The following is a 19,262-nucleotide window of genomic DNA, read 5'->3' as shown; positions in this document are numbered from 1 at the left end:
ATTCAGCATCCAACCCCATGAATATGGGATGGGCTAGTCTCACTTAGTATTCAAAGATCACAATAAAAAAAGAAATCTGAATGTCTACTAACTAGATTTTTAGTTCTCACCTCAGATGTTGGATGCTTCTTAGAAGGGCTCTAATGGAACGGTAATAGCTATCTTTTTAGTTCACATTTCAAGAGAGAAAAAACAGCCCTATTCATTCCTGGAAATTAAAGTATATCACATCTTCTACCTGCCCCTCCTTTTTCTTTCCTGTCTGTCAGGATTTCTTTCAGTATTCCATCTCTTAGTTTATACTTCTGAAGGTTTATAAAGACAAGAAGTATCTTGTAGAGCTTGATCTCCTAGCCACAAAAATGAGTTTTAATAGTTTTCAATTTTAAACCTCTGTAGCAGAAAACTAATTTTTTTTGTTCTGCATTGATTTTTTAAATTCAGTTTATCTACTATTTTGTTCTTAAACTTTTAAATTTAATGTTTTCTTACCATTGATAGTATTTTCTGGCATTTGAAGAATGAGTAATGGGCCATGTAGTTCTTAAAGCTTTTACGGAATATTGGAAAGCAGCATGGAAGATGGAATATAATGAAACAGTAACCATTGACATTGAGCTGTGAGAAACTGATGACGTGAGGAACCAAGAGATAGAAAGCTCGAGAAGCAGTTGCTGCAAGAGTTCTTAAATGGCAAGCAAGCAAGCACACACACACACCCACACACCTTTTCACGATGACTTTTTATTCACACATGTATTGGATTCTAGTGCTGTATTAGGCATCGTGAGGGCAACAGAAAATAGTCTCTGATGCCAGAGACCTTCACTTAGTAGGAGAGGTCAGCATATAAACAGATAATTGTACTATGTGCTCTGTAATAGAATTTTAATGATACAGGCATATGTAAAAGGTACCCTTGACCTGACAAACTCTCACTCACATTTAAGGTTTTACCTTAGGCATGACTTTCTTCTAAAAAGCCTTCATCATACAGTTTGCACTAAATTAGTGCAGAGTGATTAATTGTTAGTACAGACATCAAGGAATATTCCTCTAGAGCAGTTGACATCAAATTCCAGTTTTGAATAAAAAGTAAGAAATTATAAGAGAAGTAAAACATCGTAGTTTTCTTTTCCTGAAGGTTGATAGGAGTGGAGCATATTATATCATTTCATTCTTTAATTGTTCTCTCAATTAACAAATCTTTATTAATTTCCTGTGGTCCCTGAACATCCCAGGCTATTTCATGCCCTTGTAACTGCATGGCTGTTTTCACTAAATGTTTAGATTGAACACCCGGTCATTGTGCCTAGGCAGTGAATATAGGGAGGTAAGCACAGATACAGAGAGATTGCCCTAAAGGGCCTATTGGGATTTTCAGTCGAACAGAAAGCATTATGAATATGATGAATATTGTTAGAGGACACGCAGGAACATTTAATGAGTATGTTATAATCTCTGCGGAATTAGGGAAGGCTGCTCAGGGAAAGTAACATTTAAACTGAGACATAACAAGTGAAAAGAAGCTAGGTTAGACGATGACAGACCTTAGATAGGAAAAAAACCTAAAACAGTCCAGTGATGAATCTGTCTCCTATAACAGCAGACTGTGTAAAATGGAGTAACCCTTTTACTGAGACCAACTTCAAAATATTATGTGGGTATAGAAAACAGTGAAATCCTGATACATGCTGCAGAATGTATGAACCCTGAGATAATGAGTGAAAATGCTAAGTAAAAAAGGCCTGCTGTGAGAGGATTCCATTTATATGATGTTCCAGTTCTATGATTCCACTTATCTGAAATGTTCATAATAGGCAAATCTGAGAACTGAGGATAAAAGGAGCAGTATGGATACAAGGTTTCTTTGGGTTTGATAGAAATCTAAAATTAGATTGTGGTGATGGTTGTACAATTCAGAATATACTTTTTAAAAACTGAATTATACAGTTTACTTAAATGGGGAAATTTTTATGGTATGTGAATTGTATTTTAATCTAAAAAAGGAGAAGACTTTCCCTAGAATATCCCTAGATACATTCTACTAAAACCAAAGAGAACATCTTAGAAGCCTCAGTGGGGTTGTAAGAAGAACATTGAAATTATCTTCAAAAGAACAATAAATAGATGATTTCTCCGCAGGAACAATAGAATTGGAAAGACAAAAGGTAATTCAGTGATGACATCCTCACTGTGCTGAAAGAAAATAACTGCCAACCCTGAATTTTACCCAACTGAAATAACTTTGCCAACAAAGGTCCGTCTAGTCAAAGCTGTGATGTTTCCAGTAGTCGTGTGTGAATGTGAGAGTTGGACTATAAAGAAAGCTGAACGCCAAGAGTGATACTTTTGAACTGTGGTGTTGGAGAAGACTCTTGAGTCCCTTGGACTGCAAGATCAACTCATCAATCCTAAAGGAAATCAGTCCTGAATATTCATTGGAAGGACTGGTGCTGAAGCTCCAATACTTTGGCCACCTGATGCAAAGAACGGACTCATTGGAAAAGACCCTGCTGCTGGGAAAGATTGACGGCAGGAGGAGAAGGCAACGACAGAGGATGAGATGGTTGGATGGCATCACTGACTGGATGACATGAGTTTGAGTAAGCTCTGGGAGTTGGTGATGGTCAGGGAAGCCTGGCATGCTGCAGTCCATGGGGTCACAAAGAGTCAGACACGACTGAGTGAACTGAACTGAACTGAAAGTAACATTTAAGAATGAAGCTGAGAGCTTCCCTGGTGGAACAGTGGATTGGAACCCACCTGCCAGTGCAGGAGACATGGGTTCTATCCCTGGTCTGGGAAGATCCCACGTGCCACGGAGCAGCTGAGCCCATGTGCCACAGCTACTGAGCCTCCACCCTTGGAGCCTGTGCTTCGCAACAAGGGAAGCCACCTCAGTGAGAAGCCTGTGCACTGCAACAAAGAGTAGCCCCACTCACGGTAGCTGGAGAAAGCTCGCATGCAGCAGTGAAACCCAGCACGGCCAAAAACAAAACTGAAAAATGAAGAACGAAGCTGAAATAGATACTTAAGGTGAACAACAACAAAAAAGAATTTGCCCCAGGAAACTGATTAATGAAGGGAATAAAAGCAGACAAAAAGTGATCCTAGATGGAAGTCCAGAAATACAGGAAGCAGTGAAAGTGAACAAAAGTGGTGTATGTGCATATAGCAGTAGTTCCACTCCTAGGTATGTACCCAACAGCACTGAGTGCTTAAGTTCATCAAAATAGGTTCATAAAAGAATGTTCATAAAAACGGCACCTAGTACTTGTCAACAGTAGACTGGATAAATAAATTGTATAGTCACATATGTCTTAGAGCCATATAACTATTTAGGTAATATGCAATCGTATAAGTGAATGTCAAAAACAATAATAAAATTAGCTAGGCACAAAAGACTATGATATTGGTGAAGCATGTAATAGGGAAAATGAATCTGCGCTTAGAAATTGGAGAGAGAAGTCTTGGCAAGGACGTAGAGAAAAGGGAACTCTGTACACTTTTAGTGGAAATGTAAATTGGTACAACCACTATAGGAACAGTACAGAGGTTCCTCAGAAAATTAAAAATAGAAACACCATATAACCCAGCAATCCTGCTTCTGGGTGTATATCCAGAGGAAGTGAAAACAGGGTCTTGATTATTCACAATAGTCGAGATACAGAAACATCCAAAGTGTGTACAATGGACTAGATAAAGAAGATACGAGATTATATATACACACACACATGCAGTGGAGTATTATTCCACTGTAAAAAGAAGGAAATCTTGCCATTTACCACAGCATGGATGGATCTTGAGGGTATTAGGCTAAGTGAAAGAAGTCAGAAGGAAACAAATAACTCTTATACATAGAACCTAAATAAAAAGGCCAGACTCAGAAACAGAACAGAATGTTGGTTACCAGTGGGTTGGGAACTGGGAAAAAGGGGGAAATGTTGGTTAAGAGTACAGACTTCTAGTTAGAAGTTGAGGAAGTTCTGGGGATCCATTGTACATCAAGGTTATTATACCATAGTTAATGATGCTATATTATATAGTTGAAGATTACTGAAAGTAGATTTTAAATGCTCTCACTGCAAAAAAAAAAAAGGTAATAATGATGTGGCATGATGGAGATTTAGTTAATGCTCTGGTGGTAGTCGTTTTGCGGTATGTAAGCGTATCAAATGAACACATGGCACACCTTACATTATATATTGTTAGGTTGGTTACATCATTGACTGTATAAATTAATAGTATCTTGTGTTTCTAGCTAGGAAGAAGTGTTGAGTAAGGCCATATAAGCTATTGATTTATGAAATGTCAGAATTCAAGTACCTATGTTTTAGTCTCTGAAGCAGTGATCCCTTCTGCTCTCTAAAACTGCCTTTTTAGGTAATTTTGTAGGTAAACTACAAGGGAGCAATCTTAGTAAATTTTAAAGGAATTTCAGTTGTACTTTGGGAATATTTTAGTAGATCAAAAATGATTTATGTTGAGTTTCTTTTAGTAAAAGTACCTTTAAAAAATATTCTTAGACCTATTGTCTGTTTTGATGCTTTCCATATTGCTTGATCCATTTCTAAACGATACTCAGTTTGGTGATACCCTTGAGAAGTATATGGCACTTAATGTGTATTGTTCCCTAGAGGAATCATGAAAGAAAGAAAAGATGCAAATTTCCTCTTGGGATAAAATAGAAAATTAATTGAAGAGGGAAGAGTCTATAATTTAAGCTATAGTTAATATTGGGAGAATAATGTAACATGTAATTTTCATTTTCTTGGTTCATTTTCTTGGTTATGTCTTCTTAAATACCAGTCATCACCAGCAGAGTTCATGCTCTCTATGCAGCAGCTTTTTATGGCCTGTATTTGTATTTTCATCTGATTGGTTTATAGACAATGATGTAAGTTAAAATGTATAATCTTTTTTATGCATTATCTTCTTACTCTTGCTTTACTTGCTTCAGACTCATCATCAGTTAGCTTTTGAATTCCATGTTAAGGTTTTGAAAGAAATACTCCAACAAAAAATGAATTGTATTTTTGTTATAGTGATTCTGCTGCATGGATTACAAGCACTCTATCTCCATGCTTGGATAAACTCCATCAAAAGCACATTATCCTCCTATTTCTGTGGCCAGCTGCCTAATTGTATCTGCTGTAACCACACGCTGCTGGAACATGATACCAATGAAGAACAGAAATGATAAATTACTCCCTGCAGGTGATAGTGATAATGATAATTTTTAATTTCCTTCTTCCTCATAAGGTCTAGTCTGATCTCACTTCATTGGCTGCCATCCTGTTATATACACACATGATATGTCCTCTTTAAAGAAATACTCATCACACTAAAATACATGAGAAAGCAATTCATTTTTATTCCATGTCATTGTTCTTCAAATGAGCATGTATCATACTACTTTGTATGTATGGGATGAAAAAACAAAATGTAGCTTAAAACAGATTTTTTAAATTGAACCGGTTCAATGTACACATGAAATGATTTGTGAAATCCACAAAGCAGAAACAAATAGCTCATTCTGAAACTCTCTTGTAATACTTCAGAATATTTAAGATGCCCAAAAAAGCTACATGTCTGTATTATTTTCCTATGTACTTCAGAGTAATTATGGAATATTCTCACCAAATTATAAGCATGATCAAACTATCCCAGAAATTTACTGTATGCATATATTTTCCTTTCATTCTGTTTATGTTGTTATCACTGTTGTTCTTAATTACTATTAACTTTCTCTCAGTCTTAGTGACTTTATACCTGTATTTTTCTGCCTGTGGTATAAGGCAGCGAATTTTATTTATTTCATTGTGACCTTGCCTTTGCAAACTAACCTAGCTCCTATAGATACTTAATTTAAATGCTTATTTCTCTCCTTAGCATTCCCCTTGCCCCTAATTAGAGATATATATGAAACAAAAGGGAAATTCATTCTGTGGCCAGGTCTTCCAATCTATCTGATCTTTCTTAAGCACATGTCAAGTTGTGCTCCAGTTATTTATCGCCATTGCCTGTTTGGCATCATTTTCAATTTCCTGTGCTGATTGTTTATTCTTGTATTTGAATGACTTCCACAGAGAGAGTGTGAGTTCATTGAAATTAACATTTAAAACACCTAGAGATATCGTGTCAAAGTGGTGGTAACAAGGAGATTAAACTGTAATTGAAAAACAGTTGCATGTTTATATTCTGCAGCGAAATGAATAGTTTTGTCCCCAAATCAGCTGACATATTTGACTGTTTATAACATCCTTGCAGAAATAAAAACAGCAATCATAGTTCAACTAGTTTATATGATGTTTCAAGTTTAAGGATTTTTTTCCTCTTTTTTCCTCATCTCTATTTTAATTATCAAGGATCACTTATATATTTAAAAAGAAAAAAAAGCTCTTTCCTTAAAGTGGCATTCTAGGCATTGCTTGTATTAGAGGGTAAATACCATTTAGTTCTCTGATGAGTACATTATGTGCATGTGATTTTAAATCCCAGGTGAATTTTTTCCTGACTTCTCAAGCTTCTGCTTAATGTTTGCTGTGGAACTGATCTTAACACTACCCTTAAACAAACATCATTAGGAAGGTAGATCTGCATGAAGAGTTGGAGATCCTATAATGTCCTTCACAGGGAACTATGATATAGATATGTCTTCTATTTTTCTTTCTTATTTTATTTATTTGTCTTTGGGTTTATAAACTATTTGTTTTTTGGTTATGCTAAACTACACAGTATTTCTTTCACTGTATTTTTGGGTTAGTTTCTTTTTTGAGAACTAAATTTCATAGAAAATTATATTTAGGGATTGAAAGACAATTCTAAAATGCCTTTATATTCTCAGATCTTTTTTATTTTTTAACTTTTTGTAAACTTGTGTATCAGCCTCTTGTGTTCATTAAGACCTATACTCCATGATTATAGTTATGTAATGTTCTGTTATATTAACATTACCGGCCTGTTTTTGCCTTTTTTTTCACCAGAGTTAAATAGGCCATTTCTCTTCATATAGTTTATATATTTCAAACTCTGGTCGCATTTCTGATAACGTTGTAAGAGCTGCTTTTCAGCCCAAATTTGTTGTTTCCACAAAAGGTTTTATTAGGTCACTGAAGTTTTTCTTTCTTCACTTCCATTTTTGGTAACATAGAGTATACAACATATGTATAACTTAAAGAATAATTATAAAGTAACCCTCTCCCTCTAGAACCCTAGAAGTCTTCATAATGTTTTCATATATACACTGTGTGCTTGCTCAGTTGTTCAGTCATGTCTGACTCTTTGCAGCCCGACAGACTCCTCTGTCCATGGAATTATCTAGACAAGAATAGTGGTGTGAAGTGCCATTTCCTACTCCAGGGGAATCTTTCCAGCACAGGGATTGAACCTGCATCTCCTGCACTGGCAGGCAGATTCTTTACCACTAAGCCACCTGGAAAGCCCATCCCCATATATACACTGCTATGTATAAAATAGGTAACTAATGAGAGCCTACTAGATAGCAGAGGGAACTCTGCTCAGTGCTCTGTGGAGACCTAAATGAGATGGAAATCCAAAAAGAGGGGATATATGTATACATGTAACTGTTTCAGTTTGCTGTATAGCAGAAACAAATATAACATTGTAAAGCAACTATTCTTCAATAAAAATTAATGCAAACCAATACAAATAAAAATTTTCATTTTTCAACGATTTTATAATAAAAAATATATATACATATAGAGAGGGTTTCAATAATTTCTATTACTGTTGCTTTCCCATTTGCATCTTTTCGTCTCTATTTGCAATTTTAGGGACTTCCCTGGTGGCTCAGACGGTAAAGTGTCTGCCTACAGTGTGTGAGACCCGGGTTCAGTCCCTGGGTCGGGAAGATCCTCTGGAGAAGGCAAGGGCAACCCACTCCAGTACTCTTGCCTGGAAAACCCCATGGGCGGAGGAGCCTGTCAGTCTACAATCCATAGGGTCACAAAGAGTCAGACACGACTCAGTGACTAAACTTTCACTTTTGCTACTCTCCTCATTGGAAAATGTGTGTGTGTGTGTGTGTGTTAGTCGTTCAGTCATATCCAACTCTTTGTGACCTGTGGACTGTAGCCCACCAGGCTCCTCTATCCATGGAATTCTCCAAGCAAGAATACTGAACTGGGTGGCCATTCCCTTCTCCACGGGATCTTCCTGACTCAGGGATCAAACCCAGGTCTCCTGCACTGCAAGCAGATTCTTTACCATCTCAGTCACCAGGGAAGCCCTGGAAAATATTATTTTTCTAGAATTACTAGCTGGGGAAAACTTGTCATTCTTTTTATTTAAATTAGTTTAGTTCCTTTTACATGTTAGACACTTACCCTAGCCTTTGAGGTACAGAGAGGACTGATTTTTTTGAGAGTCACTAAGGGAAATAATCAGAGATAACAGCTGAATTGAATGCTTCTCCGTGCAATACTATGGATTATTTAGCTCAAGTCCTATTAAAAATAACTTATCACAGTTCTTCATATTTGTGAGAAATGGATAGATAAACATGAAGAATATCGATATTCCAAATCTATCTGTTACTTTCAATAGCTTGGTCAGATCTTTCCAGATAGTTATATATTCACATTTGTGTAACACAGAATAAGTGCCCCAAACAAATATATATTATTTTTTTCACTTAATAGTATACCACAACTCATTTTCCAAATCAGTAAATACTTACCTGTAGGTTTACTTTTGATGGCCAAATAGTATTCTATTATTTGTAGATTTTATGATTTAGTAACTGATTACCTGTTGTTGAAAATTTGGGCTAAAATTGACATAGTTAAATCTTTGCAAGCATACTTAATAATTTCCTTAGAATAACTTTTTGGAAGTTTTGAATTACTGGGTCAACCAGTATTACATTGTAAAAAATCTTAATTGAGTGAATGAAAACAGAAAAGTATACAAGTCATAAATAGTTTAATAAAATTACACAAAGTGATTTTTCCCTCATGTATATATACCCAGCGTTCAACTTCAGAAACAGAATACTACCAGAAACCCAGGAGCCCACCATGGAATCCCTTCCAGTTTCTATCCTTGTTGCAAGGATAACTCCTCTTCTGACTTGTAACACTATGAATTAGGTTTGCTATTTTTGGATTTCTGTGTATAAACTGAGTCATATCACGTGTGCTATTTTGCATCTGATTTCTTTGTAATATGTATTAGTTGTTTTCCCTAGAAAAGTTATTTCATTTTATTTTCCCAGCATGAATGCTTCTTTCTCCACTAGCTGTGAATACTGTCATTTAAAAAACACAGTCAAGGAAAATTGTATCCAGTTGTCTTAATTTACTTATTTTTTTCTAAGTAGGTGAAACAGTTTTTTTTTAACATGTCTATTAATCATTTGTTTTTCTTTTGTAAATCTCTTGCTTTGTCTTTTGTTAGCTTCTTTTGATACATTGCTGTCTTACTAATTTGTAGTAGCTTAATATACAAAGAACAGTGACCCTTTGTTATATGTGTGGCAAATATTCTCCGATCTCTTGCTTATCTTTTAGTTTTGATTCTAAAATTTAAATTTTTCTTATATTAAGTTTCTGCCTTGTGTATGATGCTTAAGAGCCTTCTTTATTTGCAGACTTTATAGACATTATTTATTGTTTAGATTTCATTCTTCCTCCTACCCTCCAGCCCCTGCACTGATCTTTGTGCTTATGTGTGCTTACATTGAAAAGCCCACCAGATGATGTTATAATTTTTGCCTTAAATAATCATAGGTATCAAATTCAGAGGGGATTATAGTTACCCAACTATTTATCATTTCTTTTGGTTTCTTATTTTTGATATTTCAGGTTTCCTTCCAATATTATTGCCTGTCAGCCTAAAGAACTTCCTTTAAAATGTCTTCTAAAAAGCCTGTTGGCAATGGATTCTGTAATTTTCCTTCACTTGGAAATATTTTTATCCTTCATTCTCTAAAGGATGTTTTTCCTGGATATAGAATTTTAAAAGTGTTTTTTTTTTTTCCCCCTCCTGTTCCATCATATTTTTCTTTTCAGTCTGGACCTCCAGTCAGATGTTTGTTAATTCCATAGGTCCCCGAGTCTCTGGGAATTTTATTTCAATCTTTTCCCCTTGTTTTTAAAAATTGGTTCGTTTCTATTGGTTTCACTTCAAATTCAGACTTTTTCCTCTGTATCTTCTCCATTCTACAATTCATCCTAGGAAGTTTTTTGTTTCAGTTAATTGTGTTTTTCAGTTCTGAAATTCCCTTTAGGTTCTCTTTTTGTCATTTCTGTTTCTCCACTGAGAATCTCTCTTTTGATTCATTTCAGTGTGTCTCTGCTGTGGCTTTGCTGTTAACTCATACCAACATAGTTATAGTTTCTGCTTTAAGTCTTTGTCTGATAGTCCAGCATCTGGGTCATCTCAGCACTGACATCTGTTGACTGTCTTTCCTCTTGACAGTTGGTTCCATTTTCCTGGACTTTGTATGCTGAGTAGTATTGGATTGTATCCTGGGTATTGTGGACTCTTTGCTGACTTATCGTCATCTGGACCTTATTGATGTTTGATGTTAACAGGCGACCAGTGCAGTTAAAGTCAGGACATAAATTCTGTCAGCAGTGTCTCAGCAGACAGTGGTTCAAACCTCATTTCTGCTCTCTAAGAGTGTGCTGTTCTTTCTGTTTTGGGGTTCTCTCCTGCAGGAACACAGTTTAGGAATTGGTCTGAGACCAGTGTTTTTTTCTGTTTGACAAAATTATAAATAGTATTTTGATTCTCTTTTGGTATCTGAAGCATAATGAACCTCAAGGTTAAATACTGAATTTGGTTTGGGCCCAATCTGCATTAACCCTGTGGAATCAGTAAAACTCCACGTTTTTAACAAAAGCAGGAAAGTACACAAATCAGCTTTATATGACTTTTTGATAATCAGTTTCTAATTTTTAACACTTTATATGCTTTATTTAATGCCAGTTTTAAAATAGGTTGAGTCAAGCCTGTCCCACTAGTGAAAGAAAAAGGAATGATCATTTAAATTTTAAACAAAAAGAAATTAAAATTTATATTTGATTAACATATTAATTTCTTCTAGCAGCCTTTTATATAATTACAGTGAACCTTAGAGTTACATCAGATTTCTTCTTTGTGTGTATACCTAAAACATAAGTTTTATTGAATGATGTAATTTTTATTTTCAGAAACAAAATATGTAATATTTTAAAATTTCATTTATCTCATCATAAAAATAATCATACTACTTTACTTTAAAATTGGATGAATTAAATCAGAAGAAATGAAGTGAACTGGGTTTGTACAAAAGAGTATGTGTCAATTATTTATTTCTGTGTAACAGACCACCCCAAAACTTAGTGTCTTGACGTCAAAATCATGTAGATTTATTTGTCTGTGTTTCTGTAGTCTGGATTGTTCTGCTGGTCTAGTTCAATCCTAGTTCTCCTGGTCTCTCCTGGGCTGTCTCACACTGCTGCGGCTGTATGGAGACTTGACTCACACGGCAGCGTCTCAGTGGGGGAGTCTGGATGGGTAAGGGGCCGGGTGAGCCTCGCTCCATGTAGATTCTCACTTTTCAGTGGTCCAGCACTGGCGTTTCTCTAAGTGAACACGTATTGAGTATCTGATTAGCCTTGTTACCCTTATTATCTTGTTTATATGGGGAAAAGCCAAGTTACATTATTTTTATTTATAACATCTTTTCTAGAGAAAATAGTGACCTGCCATTTATTTAAGAGTGTCTGATCTTTGAAATGGTTTCTTACTTGCCTTGACTTAAAAGACCATGAAATCAATTGTTACATGATTTGTTTAATAATTATTTATATTACTTCTTTTTAAAAAAACAGGCAATTGCTGGCTACTTCGATATATATTTTGAGAAGAATTGCCACAACAAGGTAGGTATTTCATAACTAGGCAAGTATTTTATCTTTGTGCCCCAAGGCATTTGATCATAAGCATTTTGCTTTTGTAAGTAGTTGGAGCTTGTATTTGATGTAGTAAATTAATGTACCGTGATATTAAAAATCTTGTACTTCATCAGACATTTTTGAACTCTACCAATGCAGGTTGTGTTTTCTACGGGCCCACTGAGCACCAAAACACACTGGAAGCAAACAGTATTTCTATTGGAAAAGCCATTTTCAGTTAAAGCAGGTAAGAAAGGGGGGTGGGTGTCTTATTCATTCTGAAATAAACAGTATTCATCCATTCTACAAACACTTTTTCTGTGCCCACTGTATTTGAAGCAATATAGCATACTAAGGTAAGTAGTTCTTAGAGTTTACCATGTACATAAAGTTTAGGTGGCATATCATTTCATTAAAGAAGTAAGTTAAAACTTTTATTTGAATCTGATGTCTGCCAGTTACAATGTATGTGCCATTATGTAGCTCTTATGTTGAGTACTACAGAGTAATTCAGAAAATTTTTCGTTAAGCATTAACTAGTATATACTAAGTTGAAACTATAACTAAAAGAAAATATTTTAATTTCCCAAGTGACTAAACAGAAATATTACCAATAGAAGTAAAGTGTAAATTAAAAGAGAATGTCATTCAGTAGTTATTATATTCAAAATATATTTGTTTAGAATGCTCTCCACTGGATCCACCTCCTCAGATCTAGCCTAGTGTTTAAAGACTGATCCGATGCTGCATTGCTTTGTCTTACATCTCGTTGATTGTTCACTTACATGAGCACCTATAGTTCTTATATATCTACACATCTAACACCAAAAGTTAGAATTTGATTATGGACTTTTTTTTTTTTAACTGCTTGTTACACGTATGTCTTGTCCCATCTTCACTGAAAGCATCTTGACTGTGGGAAAACTGAATGCACACCAAACTTCAGTGCAGAGATACTCAACATCAGATTATTTGTATGTCTCTTAAAAGCAACGTTGAGCAAAGATTTGCAGAAGGATTTCTAAAATATATGGTTTTGATTTATATGAAGTTTTAAAAACATGTAAAACAACAGTCTATACACGCACATAGTAAATTAAGAAGCAACACTTATGATAACCACTGAATTCATTGACGTGGTCACCTCTAGAGAAGGATAGAAATAAGATTGCAGAAAGGGGCTTTAGTGCCGTATATCTGAACTATTTCTTTGAAAAACTGAAGGAACTGTGCAGAATGTCAAGATTTGACAAAACTGAGCAAGTGGTCATTACATCATTCTCCATGTTTAAAATATTTCATAAAATTGTAATGTAGTTTTTATTTCACTGTTGAAGCGTAAAGGAATTTAGTAGATGCAAATTAACACCATTAGAGTAAAGCAGCACTGTGTTGTCATTCTTTCACTTTGAGGTTGTAATGCTATGGAAATAAAACTTTGATGGTGTCATTTTCTCTTTCTCTGGAAAGCTATAGCACAGCAAAACTGAAATGAAGCAAAGACATCTTCATTTATGTTTCTTTGCTTTTTTTTTAACTCTGATATTTGGATTAACTTTGGGAAAATTGAAAATACTGCTTTTTCCCCACTGTGACCATTTGTTGTCTTACTACTAGAATTCTAAAGGCTATACTAATTCTTTCATGTTTTAATCTTGAGAGAGATTTAAGATAGCCTTTGAATTTTCTCCTACCTAATTGCAACACAATATTATTTATACCTAGTGAAAATTTGAAATCCTAACTATTCTTTACACAGTAATCCTTCGAGTAATTGATTTCTCAGAATACTGTGAAGAAGATATATGATTCTAATGTTGCCCCGTGGCACCATCTACATTCTATATTTCTTTTATTGCCATTGTGTGTACTTACATAAGTCCAATAGGCTCTCCTAAAAGAGTATAACCTGAGGAAAGTTTGTGAAAACAAAATTTCAAAGAAAGGAAAAATAGTCATTCTCAGTTATAAGAATTTTTTTTAACTCTACTAATCATTAGCCTCTGATGGTATTACTGATAAATAGAAGCCAGAAGCTGTGGGGCAGAGTATTGGGATAGAAGCTAGTCAGAAAAAAGAGCTCTAGGGACATGTTGATAATTGTATTAAATATAAATGGTCCGTACATCTAGAAGATGAAATTTCATTCAGTGCTAAAAAGAAATGAACTATCAACCTGTGAAAAAACATGGAGGAATCTTAAACCCATATTGCTGAGTGAAAGAAGCCAACCACTTAGAGAAATAACACCAACTCTACACAGTCTCTTCCAGGAAAAAGAAAAGAACTGATTTTATGAGGGTAGTATTTCTTTGATATCAAAAATTAGACAAAGAGAGTACAATAAAATTAAACTACAAACCAGTGTCTCTCATGAATAAATCCTCAACAAAATAGTAGCAAATTGAATCCAATGATGTGTAGAAAATACACTGTGACCAAATGGGTTTTATTCCAAGAATTCAAGGCTGATTCAGTATTTTAAAATCATATAATGTAGTCCACCATGCTAGCAGTCTAAAGAAGAAAAGCTACATGATTGTATCAGTGGATGCAGAAAAAAAAAAGTTTGACAAAACGTAATATCAATTCATGACAAACACAGCAAACTAGAAACAAAAGAGAGCTTCATCATCCTGACAGAAGGCATCCATACAGCCTATCGCTAGCATCATGCTGAATAAAGAAAGACTAAATTTGAGATAAGGCAATGGTGTCTACTTGCTCCACTCCTACACTGGTTTTTTTTTCTTAAAATTTATTTTATTTGGAGGATAACTACTGTACAGTATTGTGATGGTTTTTTCCGTGTATCAGTATGAATCGGCCATAGGTAGTACATGTGTTCCCTCCATCCTGAACCTCCTCCTGCCTCCCTCCCTACCCTATCCCTCTAGGTTGTCACGGAGCACCAGTTTTGGGTGCCCTGCTTCATGCATCAAACTCGCACTGGTTATCTGTTTTACATATGACAGTGTATATGTTTGAATGGTTTTCTCTCAAATCATCCCACCTTCTTTTCCCACTGAGTCCAAAAGTCTCTTCTTTTACATCTGGGTCTCCTTTGCTGCTGTTTATGTAGGATCATTGGTACCATCTTTCTAGATTCCATATATATGCATTAATATGCAGTATTTGTCCTTCTCTTTCTGACTTAGTTCACTCTGTATAATAGGCTCTAGGTTCATCCACTTCATTAGAACTGACTCAAATGCATTCCTTTTTATAAAGGCTGAGTAATATTCCGTTGTGTATATATACCACAACTTCCTTATCCATTCATCTGCTGATGGACATTAGGTTGCTTCCATATCCTAGCTGTTGTAAATAGTGCTGCATTGAACGTTCAGGTACATGTGTCTTTTTCAGTTCTGGTTTCCTTAGAGTATATGCCCAGAAATGGGATTGCTGGGTCGTATGGTAGTTTTATTCCTAGTTTTTTAAGGAATCTTCCCAGTGTTCTCCGTAGTGGTTGTATCAGTTTGCATTCAACAGTGTAACAAGGTTCCCTTTTCTCCACACCCTCTCCAGCATTTATTTGTAGACTTTTTGATGATGGCCATTCTGACTGGTGTGAGATGATACCTCATTGTGGTTTTGATTTGCATTTATATAATAATAAGTGATGTTGAGCATCTTTTCATTTGTATATTAGCCTAAGCAAAAATTAGACAAAGATGGTACAAGAAAATGAAACTACAGACCAATGTCCCTCAGGAATAAATCCTCAACAAAATAGTAGCAAATTGAATCCAGTGATGTGTAACAAGAAAATACACTGTGACCACGGTGTGTATGTCTGCACTCCTGCACTCTTAAACTGGAACTCTTAGCCAGTGCGATAAGCAATGAAGAAGAATTAAAAAGCATTGGGAAGGAAGAAATAAAGCTGTTATTATTTATAGATAATGTATACATAGAAAATTCTAGGAAATCTACCAAAAAAAAAAAAATACAGAGCTAGTAAGTGAATTTAGCAAGAGAAATTAATGTGCTGATTCTAAAATTTATATACAAATGATCTAGACTATTGTAGCCAAACAATTTTAAGAACCATATTGTACTTCTTACACTATGTAAATTCTGAACTTAAAAATTATATTAACACAAGCAGTGTAGTATTGACATATAAAAGATGAATATATAGATTAATACACTGATAGAAAATCCAGAAATAGCCTCATTTTTGTATAGTCAATTAAGTTTTTTCAAAGGGCCAATATAAATTTAATTGGAAAAGGATAGTCTTCTCAGAAAATTGTGTTAGAACAACTGAATATTTATAAAGGAAAATAATGACTCTTCTTATCTGACACCAAATATATAAAAACTTACTTTAAATGGATAATAGACATAAACATAAAAGCTTAAAACTGTGAAATTTCTAGATAACATAAGAGAAGCATCTTGATACTTGAGGTAGGTGAAAGTTTACAAAAGTGAAATATTAAGTAAAACTCACTGAACTGCAATTTTACATGTTATAGTTTTATTATATATAAACTACACCTTACTAAAGTTAAGGCGAGGATGCGATGATTTGAGAGAAAAGTACTGAAACATGTATATTATCGTATCTGAAATAGGTCGTCAGTCCAGGTTTGATGCATGATACAGGGTGCTCAGGGCTGGTGCACTGGGAAGACCCTGAGGGATGGGATGGGGAGGAAGGTGGGAGGGGGTTCGGAATGGGGAACGCATGTGCACCCATGGCTGATTCATGTCAATGTATGGCAAAAACCACTACAATATTGTAATTAGCCTCCATTAAAATTAAGTAATTAATTTAAAATTTTAAAAAAAGCCCTCACTGGACCCTAAGTATATCCAGGATAAAATCCAGATTCTTTCCATGACCCTTTACAGTCTGACCGTTTTTCATCGTTTCCAGCCCTAACCTGTCAGAACCCCACAGAAGCCCATCATATGCTCCAGCTGTACTGCTCATTTTTTAGCTAGTTTTCCCATCTTTTCTTCCTCATTGCCTTTATCTGAGATACTTCTCTACCTAGGAAACTACTTTGACCTCTTTCACTTGATGAATTATACTTTTCGCTTTATAACCCAGCTTATTTCTGTACATCTTTCCTCATTGTCTTAAAAAGTTAACTGTTCTGTTATTTTTTTCTCCCAGATCAATTCATACGTATATCTGTGTTATAACATACCAGTGTGCTCTGATAAGGGGTTCTCATAGATGAGTTATTTGCCCCTCTCACTTCTTTTTTATCTGGTGCAGTATTTGGCATGTCATAAATACCCTCCTGAATGAATGAATAAGTACAGTAATATGCATTGTCATTGAAATATAACTTCCTTTCATCACCGTGGGTGACACATGCCAGGGGCAATTATCTAGTTGCTGTATTTGGTTGCCCCATTTTGTCAACTCTGATGTTCTCTTAAATTGTGGCATGGCTGAGGAGAGTATTGTTGAGTCGAAAAATAGCTTGAGTCAAAAACTACTTTTTGACTTAATATGGTGTACAGTTTTTAGATAAATAAAGCCAAGTGTCTAATCATGACAATTTGCTGTTGTGCATAAAGTTTATTTTACTGTCCAAACAGTAATGTGACAAGATTTTTTTAACAAAATATTGTGAACATGCCTATACAGTTATTCCACCCAGCTTGTGTGTGTGTGTGTGTGTGTATGTGTACATGTTAATATTTTGAATAATGTTAAGTCTTTTTTTGGTAATGGTAAATCTACCATTGGACTTCCCTGGCAGCTCAGTGGTAAAGAATCCACCTGACAATGCAGAAGACATGGGTTTGATCCTTGTGTTGGGAAGATCCCTTGGAAAAGGAAATGGCAACCCACTCCAGTATTCTTGCCTGGGAAATCCCATGGACAGTGGAGCCTGGCAGGCTGTAGTCTGTGGGGTCACAAAGAGTTGAACACAACTTATCTACTAAACAACAACAAAATCTATCATTGAGGGCAGACAGGATATTTGGAAAGCAAAGAAAAAGACAGTGTGAATAGGAAATTTCTCAGAATAGGAATTTTACAGTTGACCAAAAGCACAAGGTAACTATAAGATGATGAAACTAATGTGTTTTTGCTTTGGTTTGGGATTTTGTTTGTTGTTGTTATTTTCACAACATAGTTCTAACAATAGTTTCCAAAGAAATATTCTACAACATTTGAGCATTTCCAGCATTGTGGGAGTTAGAGACTAGCCTCCCAGAATGAATACTTTTAAAGGATTTAAAGGTCAATTTTAAAGTTTAAATTCAGAGTGTTTTTTCCCCCTTTTCCTTTAAAAAATAATGTACAATTTTATTGTACAAACTTATGTGACAGTATTTATTTTAAAGATCCAGATTTTTTTTTCTTGTGGTTTGTCTTTGAAAAATATTATTAAAATCATACTCTTTAGATCTCTTTATATGTTATTCAGTTCAGTTCAGTCACTTACATGTTATTAGTAAGCTTTTATGTGATGGAGCATCCTTTTCTTTTTTTTTTTTCTTTTCATTTTTTTAACTCTAAGCTTTGGTAGTGATAATACTGATTTTTATTTATCTCCCTTGTGGGGAATGAAATTTTATTGCTCTGGAAGAAACTAATTTGAAAAAACCACTAGGACCAAATTGAAATGAAATCAATTTTGTTCTTGATTGAACTGCAGTGCTGCTTTGTGATATACTAATAGCCGTCTGCTGATGATAAAAACAAGGTGATACAGCTCAGCTGCATAGAGACTGTCCTTTGCAGCTCTCACCAGTTTACACACTTAACAACATCAGTCATTTTATATCTATTTGACACTGATTAATTACTCCTATCTCTACTGCATTAGAGCTGTTACCTTGGCACTTTTGCCAGGCTTGAACAATTGAAGTGGGTGCAGCAGTGTGAACTGTGTATTTATTACTGTGACCCTTCATGCTGTATAATTAAGTATTGTTTTACATCTCCATTTTGAAATTAAGCTTACAAAATAACTATTACAGCAAGAGTTATTTTGCTTGTATTTTGTTTTAAAACATGAAAATTACAATATCAGCTTATAAGACAGTGTTAAGACTTTTTAATTACTCAAATATTTTATTTAATATTGATGCTGAAAATTTTTTCTTCTGTGAAAATTTAACAAAATTATCTGCTATTCATGCATCTTGAGCTGTATTTTAAGTTAAGGGATACATAAACCTCTTAAATACATTCTTCTTTTTAAACATATTTTTTAAACTTGAAATGCAGTATTTGATAACCTGCTTTATAGGCACCAGAGAACATTTCCATTTTGACCCTACACTAAGGATTGAATAGGACATTTATAAACAAGTGAACTTAACATTTTTAACATGTCTAAAGCCGCTTAAAGAGCAACTACCCTTAGG

At 34.9% G+C, this 19,262-nt stretch overlaps 1 protein-coding gene across 1 annotated transcript in view; it reads left to right on the top strand.

Moving 5' to 3' along the window:
• Positions 1-19,262, top strand: part of PRMT3 (protein arginine methyltransferase 3) — a 126,504-nt gene that overhangs the window by 94,582 nt on the left and 12,660 nt on the right. The window contains exons 14-15 of the mRNA XM_019955035.2: positions 11,847-11,897; positions 12,069-12,156. Coding sequence (XP_019810594.1) covers positions 11,847-11,897; positions 12,069-12,156 — 139 coding nt within the window. The remainder of the gene's footprint in view (positions 1-11,846; positions 11,898-12,068; positions 12,157-19,262) is intronic.

The sequence above is a fragment of the Bos indicus genome, chromosome 29, assembly GCF_029378745.1.
Source record: "Bos indicus isolate NIAB-ARS_2022 breed Sahiwal x Tharparkar chromosome 29, NIAB-ARS_B.indTharparkar_mat_pri_1.0, whole genome shotgun sequence".
Classification (NCBI taxonomy): Eukaryota; Metazoa; Chordata; class Mammalia; order Artiodactyla; family Bovidae; genus Bos; species Bos indicus.
Note: the sequence above shows the minus strand (reverse complement) of the source record. Positions and strands in the feature narration are given on the sequence as shown.